At 42.5% G+C, this 13,189-nt stretch overlaps 1 protein-coding gene across 2 annotated transcripts in view; it reads left to right on the forward strand.

The window, feature by feature from the left end:
• The first annotated feature begins 355 nt into the window (after positions 1–355).
• Positions 356–13,189, forward strand: part of SIMC1 (SUMO interacting motifs containing 1) — a 77,636-nt gene continuing 64,802 nt past the window's right edge. For both annotated transcript variants that reach the window (XM_039239810.1, XM_039239811.1), the window contains exon 1: positions 356–550. In XM_039239810.1, the coding sequence (XP_039095741.1) occupies positions 422–550 (129 nt within the window). In that variant the 5' untranslated portion in view covers positions 356–421. The remainder of the gene's footprint in view (positions 551–13,189) is intronic.

Below are 13,189 nucleotides of genomic sequence, written 5' to 3' on the forward strand. Positions count from 1 at the left end.
AAACAGCTGGGGAAGCCCTCGCAGGCTCAGCGTTTCCCACCCCCTCCTGCAACACTGGCCCAAGCTGGCTGCGACTTGATTTTCTCTCTCTTTTTTTTTCCTCCCCAGGAAGGGAAGACTTGTTTCTCCGCCAAGCTCAGCGCCCGAGGGCCCAGAGCTCTCACCAACCCGCTGCCAGCCGCTTGCCACCGGGGGGGGGGGGGGGGGGCCGGCTCCGGGGGGGCGGGGCGGAGCCGGCCGGCGGGGCCGGCGGGGCCGGCGGGGGCGGGGCTCGGGGCGGGAAGGGGCGGGGCCGGCGGGGTGATGGCTCCGGTTGTCGCCGTCGCCGCCGCCGCCTCAGCAGCAGGAACCGAAGTCGCCGCCGCCGCCGTCGTCCGGGCTGCCGGCCGCCCACGCGCCGCCTCGGCCGGGGCCCGCAGCCATGGAGGACTTCATCGTGATCTCGGACGATAGCGGCTCCGAGAGCTCCGGGGGAGCCCGCTCGGGCAGGGCGCGGAGGCTCCGCCGGGCCCTGTCCCGAACCCCCGGCGCTCTGCCCCGCCGGACCGTGGTGAGTGAGCGAGCCGCCGCTCTCCAAGCCCCGCCGAGGCCGGAGCGCCGCCCCCGCTCGGGCTCCGCGTCTTCGCACCCCCTGACTCGGCCCGCTGTGCCCCCCCCGTGCCGCCGCCTCCCGCCCTTCTGGCGCCTCACAGCTGCAGCCGCTTCCCGCCTCGCCGCTGGCCGGCCTCTCCAGTCCCGAGGAGCGCGACGAGCCCGGGCCGCGGCCGCCGGGCCTCCCGGGCTCCGCGCTGCACCTTCAGCAGGCCGGGGCTGGCGACGGCGGCCGAGCACATGGACGGCGGCCTGGCGCGCCTGCGGCGGGGGTTGCGGGAGCCGGCTGCAAGCGGTGGTCTGAGGCCCGGCCGCCGGCTTTCCCGGAGCGCGGGTGGGGGGCGGGGGGCTGAGGGGACGCGGGCCTGCGGGCAGTCCGTGATCTTGAGGCCGGGACGCGGGAGCGTGTAATTGTTGGGCCTGTGGTGGGTACAGATGTGTGCAGGGAGGTAACAGGAGCCCGGGCTGGGAGGGAGGGAAGCGCGGGCCTGAGCCAGATGGTGGCCGCGCTCCAGGGCCTGGCAGCCGAGCGAGGGGCCCGGTTTTGAGTAGTGCAGGAGGGTGACTTTTTTCGCTTAGCAAACATTTACCGAGCGCCAAAGGAATAGGGAGGGAAACGTCTTGCTCTCTTTTTCTTTCAGGCTCCTTAGTCTTTGTCCTTCGTCCTGAGGTGGCGAATGAAATATCTATGGTCCCTGCCTTTCTAGAATCCTCCACAGATGTTTACTGAACCCCTAATGTGGACTAGATGTGCTAAGCGCTGGGGATACAGTGGAGAACACAACATCCGTGGTCCCTCTCCTAGAAGGTGCTATATTCAACAAGCGACTACTGAGTCCTCAAGGGGTGGGAGGTGGGCAGCCTTTCTATCAGAAGACCTTTGGCATCAGACTTGCAGCAGTCTTCCCAGCTTCCTATGGCCACACCCCAGAAATAAAAGAATTCTCTGGCTGGTACTATTTGTATAGGTCTGTAACCTCCAGCTTAAGGAGGACACCTTTCTTCATATGCAAATACTCCTTCAAGGCAAATCTGTAGCTTCTCCAATCCCAGCCAGTTTGTAGTCCCTAAACCGCCGCGGCCAGCGCCTTCTGTGTCCCAGGGGCAGTGCTAAATGCCAAGCGGTCCTTACAGAATGAATGTCATGCAAAGCCAATGAACGTGTGGTCCTGTGAGGCCCGGGTTCAAGCATGAAGGATTTTAAGTAAATCTCAGTAAAGAATTGAGATGAGATGGACAGACAGATTTTCAAGGTAGAAGTGAACCACCTGGTAAGTGAATAGCTATCCCCGTTGCTGTGGCGGTGGGTAGGTCCTAGATCCACAGTAAATGTTTGTTGGACCAAAGGATGGTTGAAGGAAGCGAGGAGAAAGAGCAGTTCCGTGGATGTTTGATGAGTGAGCGAGTACAAAAGTAGAAGCAGGCTTGAGGTGGAAGGGAGGCTGCATTCAGTTTGGACCTCAGGAGGAGTTGAGTCCTGGAGAAAAGTCAGGACTGGAGAGATTTGGTAATTACCCGAGTGGAAAAGAGTGCTGAACGCCTAATTGTGACTGAGATGAGCAAGGAAAAGACAAGAGGGAGAAAAAAGGTGAAAGGAAATAGTACCTCAGAATAACTCACAGCTGCCTTTCCTTCTAGTCCTTCCTCTTTCCCGCTGCACCTCGAGCCCCCTTTCCTCCCAGTGTTGTCCATCTTCCCTCATCTTTATCCAGTCCCCTTCTTTAAGTGCACAGATGGCATCCTTATCCCAGTCTGGTGTCACCTGTGGCCCTACACACACACACACTCTCTCTCTCTCTCTCTCTCTCAAACTGCTCCCCTCCCCCGTGACCACCCAACCAAGCATTTTCATCTTGAGCCTTTTGAAGAGAAATGAAGGGCAAACAGCACAGAGTAGTACCCAATGTAAATCTCACTTCTCCATATATTTACTCCCATTTTCCTTAAAAACTCCATGCTGTCCACCATTCATTGTTCTTGCAAATTAAATGGGGCATTAGGATAACCCTGTAAAAGATAAGACGCATTAAGAGACTTGCAAGGTTAAAGCCTAAAGTGCTTTTCTCAAGCTTTCCTCTGAAGACCCTGAGGTCAGAGAGACCCTCTGTTCAAATCAGGATCGCAGGCCTAGCAGCATTGCGAGCTTTGGCATATTCTGTCCCCTCTCTCGGCTTTTGCACTTGAGAACGTTGATACCTACCTGACAGGACCCTTAGGAGTTTTTAATGAGGCAACACAAGGAAAATGCCCAGCATAAATGACAGCTTTTGCTACACTTTGTGTTATTTCTCAACCAGGCCTGACCACCTCAAGCTTGGCAGGCAATGAAATAAAAGAAACCGGTTTTTATTTATTTATACAAATATTGACTGAAGGGAAACAACTTGCTTAATTCAGGAAATTGGAAAACCATCCTCCAATACTGTAGCTGACATTTCTGAACCCCAGGTTCTTAATCTGGGCTTTAGACTTCATTAAGTTTATGAAGTGGGGCTGTGTTTTCCATAATACTTCTTTTTGTGGCCCACTTACAAAAGCAGAATGTTGACCTAATTACAAGAAATTTAGAAATGTATGTAGAAGAAAATTAAAATTGCCCTTAATCTCACCATGCAGAAATAACCAGTGTTGACATTTTGAAGTATGTCCATCCAGACTTTTATCTGTAAATGCTAGTGTGCATTCATACATACCCACGTGTCTTCCCCATACATGTTTTTGCAAAAATGAAATTTCACTATACATGTGGGTTTTTTTTTTTTTTTTTAGCTTGCCTTTTTCTATTTATTATTTAAGGAAGAGAATCCAAAGCAACACGGGGCTTGAGCTCACAAACCATGAGATAATACCTGAGCCAAAATCAACAGTCAGATGCTTAATTGACTGAGTCACCCAGGTGCCCCACCTTTTTCTCTTAATACACTTTTTATCTTTTGCTGCACCAATAAATAGATGTTTCCCCAATATTTTAATATGTTTCATTGTACAGATTTATAATACTATTTGTGATCTCCTATTAATGGATATCATGCTGACATTTATAAATCTTCTCTGTCATAAACAACCCAGTGTAAAGTCCCCCATAAATCATCTTTGTACCCTTGTTCATTTGCTTCTGTTGAGGATGAGTTCCTCTTAGAAGTGAGAGTGTGAAGTCAAAAGGTATGTCCCCTTTGAGAGCTTTTGATATATATTGCCAAATTTCCTACAGAAATTGTGCACCAATTATATTCTCACCATACCCTTTTCTCCACCATTCAGTCACCCCTAGATATTGTCCATTTGTTTGGTAAATAGTTACTGAACACCTATCATATGCAAGGCACTTGTAGGTGCTAAGAATACAGCTATGAACAAGTCCCTGCCCTTGTGGAGGTTCTATTTTAGTCAGGGAGAGACAAACAATAAACAGTCACATAAATGTAATGTCAGATGATATACAGAGTGTTAGAAAAGAAAAATAGGCATTTTTGTTCTTTTGGTCTTTCCTGATTTGGTAACCAAATTCTATGAGCTGTCATGGCTTTTATTTTTTTCTTTGGTTGTGATTCATTCTTTCAATAAATACTTATTGAGCACATACTCAGACCCTAGGGACCATAAGTAAACAAGTTAACAATGAGCTGACATTCTGTTGGGGAAATATAAGTAATAAACAACCGAGAAATAAGTGAGCAATGTAATAGTAACTTGGGTGGACTTGGGAACATTAGATTGTGTTTTCAAAGAAGGCTTCTCTCTGAAGAGTTAATGTTTGATCTGAGAAAAAAATGACAATAGATTTGTTACGAGAAGATCTAAGGGAATAAGGTAGCAGCAACAGGTGTGACAAAAACAAAGACTTGGAAGTGGAAATGGCATGACTAATTGGAAGAATTGAAAGGCCAGTGGGGCTGAAAGGTATGAATGGAAGACAGAGTCCTAAGAGATGAGAAGTAGCTGGGCTAGATGAGAAGTAGAAGTCCTAAGAGATGAAAAGTAGGTGGATCTTATAGACCACAATAAGGAGTTCCAATTTTATCCTTATGTAATACTCCATTGTATACATGTACCACATCTTCTTTTTTTTTTTTTTAATGTTTTTTTTTGTTTTTTTTTTTTTTTTATTTCTAGGAGGGAGAGAGAGAGAGACAGACAGACAGCGTGAGCAGGGGAGGGTCAGAGAGAGAGGGAGTCCCAGACTGAAACAGGCTTCAGGCTCTGAGCTGGCAGTCAGCACAGAGCCCGACGCGGGGCTCGAACCCACGAACCGCGAGATCATGACCCAAGCGAAAGTCGGACGCTTAACCGACTAAGCCACCCAGGCGCCCCAACACATCTTCTTTATCCATTAATGTGTCAATGGACGTTTGGGCTCTTTCCATACTTTGGTTATTGTTGATAGTGCCACTATAAAAATTGGGGTGCATGTGCCCCTTCAAAACAGCACACCTGTATCCCTTGGATAAATACCTAGTAGTACAATTGCTGGGTCGTAGGGTAGTTCTATTTTTAATTTTTTGAGGAACCTCCATACTGTTTTCCAGAGTGGCTACACCAATTTGCGTTCCCACCAGCAGTGCCAAAGAGATCCTTTTTCTCTGCATCCTTGACAACATCTGTTGTTGCCTGAGTTGTTAACGTTAAGCCATTCTGATGGGTGTGAGGTGGTATCTCATTGTGGTTTTGATTTGTATTTCCCTGATGATTGATGAGTGACGTAGAGTATGGTTTCATGTGTCTGTCGGCCATCTGGATGTCTTCTTTGGAAAATTGTCCATGTCTTTTGCCCATTTCTTCACTGGATTATTTGCTTTTTGGGTGTTGAGTTTGATAAGTTCCTTACAGATTTTGGATACTAACCCTTTATCTGCTATGTCATTTGCAAATATCTTCTCCCATTCCGTCGGTTGCCTTTTAGTTTTGCTGATTATTTCCTTTGCTGTGCAGAAGCTTTTTATTTTGATGAGGTCCCAATAGTTTGCTTTTGCTTCCCTTGCCTCCAGAGACATGTTGAGTAAAAAGTTGCTGCAGCCAAGGTCAAAGAGTTTTTTGCCTGCATTCTCCTTGAGGATTTTGATGTCTTCCTGTCTTACATTTAGGTCTTTTATCCATTTTGAGTTTATTTTTGTATATGGTGTAAGAAGGTGGTCTTGGTTCATTTTTCTACATGTCGCTGTCCATTTTTCACAGCACCACTTGCTGAAGAGACTGTCTTTATTCCATTGAATATTCTTTCCTGCTTTGTCAAAGATGAGTTGGCCATACGTTTGTGGGTCCATTTCTGGGTTCTCTATTCTGTTCCATTGATCTGAATGTCTGTGTTTGTGCCAGTACCATACTGTCTTGATGATTACGGCTTTGTAATACAGCTTGAAGTCTAGGAATTGTGATGCCTCCTGCTTTGGTTTTCCTTTTCAAGCTTGCTCTTGGCTATTCAGGGTCTTTTTTGATTCCAAACAAATTTTAGGATTGTTTGTTCTAGCTCTGTGAAGAATGCTGGTGTTATTTTGATAGGGATTACCAGTTTTATCCTTATGTAATAAGAAATCTTTGAAGAGTTCTTGTCATTCATGAAATGACATCTCATTTACATATTTTGAAGGTGGTTTTAGCTACTGTGAGAAGATAAGACTGTAAGGTAAGGTGACCATGTAATTTATCAGCCAAATGGGAATCCTTTTGCAATGAAAGGAGGTACTAACTGGAGGGGATGGCAAGCAACAGGTGAAAACTAGAACTTCCCCAAACAAACCAGAAGTATAGCCACCTTCCTGTAAGAGGACCATCATGGAATCAGGAAGACCAGTTTAAGAGGTTGCTGCAGTAGTCTAAGACCAAAACTAATTGTAGTTTGAGATAGGCTGGGATACCGAAAGGATTTGGTATACCGGAAGATATTTAGGAAGTAGAATCAATGAGTCCTGATAACTTGGATGTGGACAACGAAAAAAAAGGGGGGAATCAAGAATGATGCCCTGGTTTTGGCCTGCGCAGCTAGATGTATGTTGGTGTCATCCATTGAAATGAAGACTTGAAGAGAAACAGGATTGGAGGAAAGATTCAAGAGTTCTGTTTTAAAGGTGATAAACATTAAGATGCTTATAGAATAGCCAAATGGAAATGCAAGATATGTTGTTTGTACTGAGGCCAGTGGAGAAGTTCTGACTAGGGACACAGATTTGATGTCATTGACACATAGGTCATAATAAGTCGTTGACCTGAATGAGATCATCTAGGCTAAGACTCAGCAAGAAGAAGAGCATCCTAGACCTAGCCCTGGGGGCACACCACAGTGTCTACCTCAGGGGAAGGTAAGGGGAGGAGGAGCAGCTAGTGAGGTTGGAGATCAGAGAGGGTGCTCAGCATGTAGTAGAGCTGGATACCTTGAACATATTTATGGGTGATTAGATATATTATACATATAATCTAGATAGAGAGATTCTGTGCATTTGTGCATGAGAATTACCTGTTCTTCTCCTATTGGGGTATTATTTGTAAATTTTCCTTACATATTAAAGACTTTGTATGGTTTGAATTGGGCTCTCCACAAAGATAGTTAAAGTCCTAACCACCACTATACAATGTGACCTTACTTGGAAATAGGGTCATTGCAGATGTAGGCATTGAAGATAAGGGCATACAGAGTAGGGTGGGCCCTTATTAATCTAATATGACTGGTGTCCTTATAAGAAGATATGAGGACAGAGGAAGAACACCATGTGACAATAGAAACAAAGATGGGAGCTGAAGCTGCAAATCAAGAAATACCAAGGATTGCTGGTGATACCAGAAACTAAGGAAGTCATGGAACAGATTCTCTGCAGGCTTTGAGGCAGCGTGGCACTGCAAACAGATTGATTTTGACTTTTAAGCCACCAGAACTGTGAGATGACAGATGTCTGTTGTTTTAAGCTAGTTTGCAGTAATTTGTGCTAGGAAACTAATACAGTCCCCTGTGTTATATACCTTACATTTTCCCCCCAGTTTTTTATTTCTTTTGGTTCTTTACAAAAGTTTTCAATTTTTGTGTAGCCAGTTCTGTCACTCTTTTCCTTAGAAAGCCTTTCCTCTTAAGATGATAAAAAATTTTTTTACATTTATTAATCCCACCTGGAATTAGTTTCAAAAAAGGGTAAAATAGTAATCTTTTTCTTTCCAGATGGCTAGCTAGTTGTCCTAACATTATTTACTGAATTTACTGAATTCTCTATCCTTTCTACCCAGTGGTTTAAAATACTACCTTTATCAAATGGTAAACTTTTATATATCTTTGTGTCTATTTGTGGGCTTTCTTTTCTGGCCTTGGTACATGCTATTTTAATAAGCAGAGGAGGCGCACCTGGGTGGTTCAGTAGGCTAAGCATTGGACTTCGGCGCAGGTCGTGATCTCACAGCTCATGAGTTTGAGTCCTTGAGTTCCAGCCCCACATCAGACTCTGTGCTGACAACTCAGGACCTGGAGCCTGCTTCAGGTTTTGTGTCCCTCTGGCCCTTCCCTGTGCACAGTCTGTCTCTGTCTCTCTAAAATAAACATACATTTAAAATTTTTAACAATAGGCAGAGGAAACTCTTCATTGCTCTTAGATATTTTTTATTAGTTTTGCATATTTATTCTGTCAGATAACTGTAAAATCATTTTGTCAACCTCCAAACGATTTCTACTTTTAAAATTGGGATACTAAATTTAGAAATCTGTACTTTGTGGTGTTTTACTTAATGAAGTTTTACACTTTTGTGTATGTATTTGTGCATCTTTTATCTTTATGGGATTTTTTTCTGTTTTCTGTTTCAAAAGATCTGTCCTGTCCTGAGATTGCTTTCCTTTTATTTCCTTATTATTGTTCTTTTACCATCTCATTCTTACCATTTAGATCTTTAATTCACCTGAAATGTTTTATATGGCATGAAATGGGCCTACCGTTTTCCACATACTGTATTGCCAGATTTCTAAGATCGCACCAAATCTAAGACTTGCCGTCAACCTAAGAACAGCTTTTCAGGAAAAAAGAAACTACCACATGAAATGTGAGAACAACTATTAGATGCACCCTGATTGCAGATGCAGGGGGGAAACATTCTAGATGTTAGAGTTTATAATATATAGTATTAATCAATTGTCTGGGAATCATTTTTCAAATAATTATTTTTTTCCACGTCTTTGAAACACATTATTAACACCAAATTATTTTATACACTTGTGTCTGTTTCTGAGGATTTCTTTTGTGTTTCATTGATTGGTCAATTTTCAATGACAACTTTACTGTTTTATTTTTGAGGTTTGATCATATTTGTTTGGTACCTAATAGATCAATTATCTTTCCTTGTTTTTCTCCCAAGATTTCCTGGTTATTGTGCCCATATAGTCCTCCAAAAGAATTTTAGAATCATTTTGTCCAGGATTGCATTAGATTAGGGTTCCTTTCGGTCAGATAATTGTTGTGGGAGGCTGTTCTGTGCACTGTGGGATGTTTAGCAGCATCTTTGGTCTCTGCCCACTAGATGCCAGCCAGCAGCAGCACCCCAACTTTCCCCCAACTTGTGACAACCAAAAATGTCTCCAGACACTACGAAGTGTCTCCTGTTTATTTATTTATAAACAAATAAATAAATGGAGGGCAAAATTGCCACTGGCTCAAAACTACTACATTAGATTTATAAGTTAATTAAAAGAGAATTAACATCTTTATAATACTGCCTTCCTAATTAGAAACATGGTTTAACTTTCATTTTATGGGGTTTCCTTTTTGGCAATCAATATAACTTTGAATCCTGTACATTTCTTATCATGGAGCTAGTGTTTTGATTGAGTAACCGGTTGCCACATAGGGTTGAGCATGCCAGTCATGGTGAGCCTCACACAATAAGAATAGCTTGCCTTATGCGAGGCACCATGTTAATGAAGTACTTTGCATGGATCAGCTCATGTAATCTTCACTGCAGTCCTGTAAGTTTGGTACAGTTATTATCCCTATTTGATAGATGAAGAATCTGAGGTAAGGTCAGCCAGGTGCTAACTAGTAGAACAGGTTTACCACCATTAGTCTCAATCTTGAAAATCCTGGGGTTGGGGCATCTGGGTGTCTTAGTTAAGCATCTGACTTCAGCTCAGGTCATGATCTCCTAGTTCATGAGTTTGAGCCCCTCCTTTGGCTCAGGACTGACAGCTCAGAGCCTAGAGCATACTTCAGATTGTGTGTCTCCCTTTCTCTCTCTGCCCCTCCCCAACTTGTGTGTGCACGTGCTATCTTTCTCTCAAAAGTAAATAAACATTTAAAAAATTTTAATAATAATTAATAAAACTTAAAAAAAAAAAAAAAAGAAAAAGAAAATCCTGGGGATGAACTTGCAAATTTCCAAAGGCACATCCTCTGGAGATGCTACAAATAAATGGATAAATTTAAAAAAACCAACTTGCAAAATATAATTCTATCTTTTAAATATGTGGTTTTAGGGGCGCCTGGGTGGCTTAGTCGGTTAAGCGTCCGACTTTCACTTAGGTCATGATCTCGCGGTTCGTGGGTTCCAGCCCCGCGTCGGGCTCTGTGCTGACTGCCAGCTCGGAGCCTGGAGCCTGTTTCAGAGTCTGTGACTCCCTCTCTCTCTCTGACCCTCCCCTGTCTCTCTCTCTCTCTCTCCTGGAAATAAATAAAACATTAAAAAAAAAAATATATATATATATGTGGTTTTAGAAGAATAGACCCATAGCAGTTATTTTTAATCCAAAAATTATTTTTTTTAAGTTTGTTTATTTTGAATGAGAGAACGGGAGTGGGCAGGAAAGGGGGAGGGAGAGAGAAAATCTCAAGCAGGCTCCACCCTGTCAGCACAGAGCCGGACATGGGGCTTGAACTCGCAAGATCCTGACCCCAGCCAAAACCAAGACTCAGACACTTAACCAAGTGAGCCATACAAGTGCCCCCAAAATTATTTTAAAATTTTTAAAAATTTTTTAATATTTTACTTATTTCTGAGAGAGCGAGCAAGCATGAGCAGAGGAGGGTCAGAGAGATACACAATATGAAGCAGGCTCCAGACTCTGAGCTAGCTGTCAGCACAGAGCCTGACGCGGGCCTCGAACCCACGAACTGTGAGATCATGACCTGAGCCAAAGTCAGATGCTCAACCGACTGAGCCACCCAGGTGCCCCCAAAATTATTTTTTAAACCCCTATCGTGTACTTTAAAAATATTTTTAAAAATCGTCTTCTCTTTCTCCATCCCTTCCTCCAAATACAAGTTCACTGTTGGACACAGCCATATCACCAGCAACTAGCTTAATGCCTTGAGCATACTAGGTGCTCCGTAACTATTTATTAAAGGGGAAACCATTCCTTTTACTGATTTTCTAAGGAATCCTTTTCTCCTGCTAAATTTTATTACAGTTATGTCAAAATGATTTTATGTGATGGGAGAGCCAAGGGATAAATATGGCACCTATCCCGGGCTAATTTTTTTTCCAGGTTACTAAAGATTTTTTTTAGAACTAAAAATATGGATATGTCTTAGAGTAAAAGGCAGAATTCACTTACATTTTGAATTTAAAACATCAGATATCACACTAATTTGAATCTCAAATCAAGATGAGCTCCCATGTAAGCCTGCAGATCACTTCCTCCAACCCCCATTAATAGCCTTATTAAGATATAATTCCATACCTTCTGTAAAAGTCACCCATAAAATTCCCTGAGTTGTTTGACCCTCACCACTATTTTTAGACCATTTTTCTCACTCCAGAAGGAAACCCTAGATTCTCCAATGGGTTCTGTTTTTTGTTTTTTTTAAGATAATCCTATCACTTGAAAAATAAAATTTCCCCATTTTAAATTCTAAAAAGTCTTTTAAATTTTTAAATACAGGTAAAAAAAATTCAGGGCCTCAGGAAAAAAAAAAAAAACCACCCCTGTCCATGGCCACTCTGAGACAACTAAGTTTTTGTGTATTGTTCCAGAAGCTTTTTTCTGGGTGTACACAAAAATACATAAATGTCTTTTTTCCCCAATGGAGCCATACTAATTTTTTAAATCACTAAATGTATTTTAGGCATTTAAAAAAAAATTAGTACCTCATTAAAACCATTGCCCATTTTGCTTACAGTGGTATTCCTAGTGCATAACATGATTCCTGACACATAATGAGTATTCAATAAATATCAGCTGCCTGTTCTAATATTTAAAAAATATATAATTTATTGGACCATCCCCTTACTGATTTTAATTTTGCTATTACAGACAATGATGTAATGAAGTCTCTTGCATGGTCATAAGAATACATTTGTAGGACAAACTCCTTACAGTGGGATTTTGGAGTTCAAGAGTAGTATGTATTTAAAATTTTAATATATATCATTGTCGAGGACATTATGTCATTCTTTGTGGGATCCTAGTATCTGAATCCCAGAACTATGTTTACAGAACTCCCACCTTTGGAGATATAATCTGTTTCTAACTAAAGAAGCTGAAATGGTAGATACCCCATCCGATTCCCAGACAACTTTGCACATAGAACTTAGACCTAGAACCTAGATACACCAGTCAGGTGTACTTACTCCAAACTCTGAATTGGAAGCTGGTGATGAGAAGCAGCAAGGTCCGTGGACTCCATTTTGGTGAGATGGCATCCGCAATGACCTGTAGCAATTATAAAGGTGCTGGTGGCATGGTATAGCATTGTGCTGCTGGCCATACTAGCTGGGGTGTTCATGCCCAGTACCCGTGACAATGGGGTATTCAGTTGTACAACACGGTTTGGAGCACCAGATTTTGGTTGTGTAGATTCCAAGCTTGGTTTTCAGGCTCTTGTCTGAATTCTAGGAACTATCCATTATCCTTTATAAGCTCCTTTTGTGGTCAAATTAGAGGTTTGTGGGCTTTTTGTTTGTTGCTTGCAGCTAAAACCATTGAGATATAGCCACCAAATTATACTTCCAAAAGGTTATAACATATATTCTTATACAGACTGTGTATGAGAATACCTGTTTTATTCTACTGTAGCCAACCTGGATATTATCAGACTTCTTAGATTTGTGCCGACTCTAATAGTCTAATGTTTCAATTGTCTCGAATTTTGCTGAAAGGAAAAACTCTTCTCAAATGTTAGTTACCTCATTTAATACTATCAAATGATATACCCAATTATATGAAAAACTACCTGTGTCATAAACTAAGTTTCTAGATAATTTGGACCTACTTTCTGCGTATTTTAATTACTGCAACTCTGCAGTTTATCTTTCTGTTTGGTAGGGCAAAGCCTACTGTGATATTGTGATTTATAAGAAATACATATGTATATTCTACTTCTGAAACCATTACTACACTATGTTTTTTTATAATTTTTTTAATGTTTATTTTTGAGAGAGAGAGAGCAAGCAAGAGAGCACATGAATGGGGGAGGGACAGAGAGAGAGGGAGACACTGATTCCGAAGCAGGCTCCAGGCTCTGGCTGTCAGCACAGAGCCTGACATGGGGCTCGAACTCCCTGATCGCAAGATTATGACCTGAGCCGAAGTTAGATGCTTAACCAATTGAGCCACCCAGATGCCACTATATTATATGTTAACTTACTTGGATTTAAATTTTTAAAAAGTTAAATTAAAAAAAAATTTTAAACATATATACTT

Source organism: Hyaena hyaena, unplaced genomic scaffold (genome assembly GCF_003009895.1).
Source record: "Hyaena hyaena isolate Hyena2069 unplaced genomic scaffold, ASM300989v1 scaffold_160, whole genome shotgun sequence".
Lineage (NCBI taxonomy): Eukaryota > Metazoa > Chordata > Mammalia > Carnivora > Hyaenidae > Hyaena > Hyaena hyaena.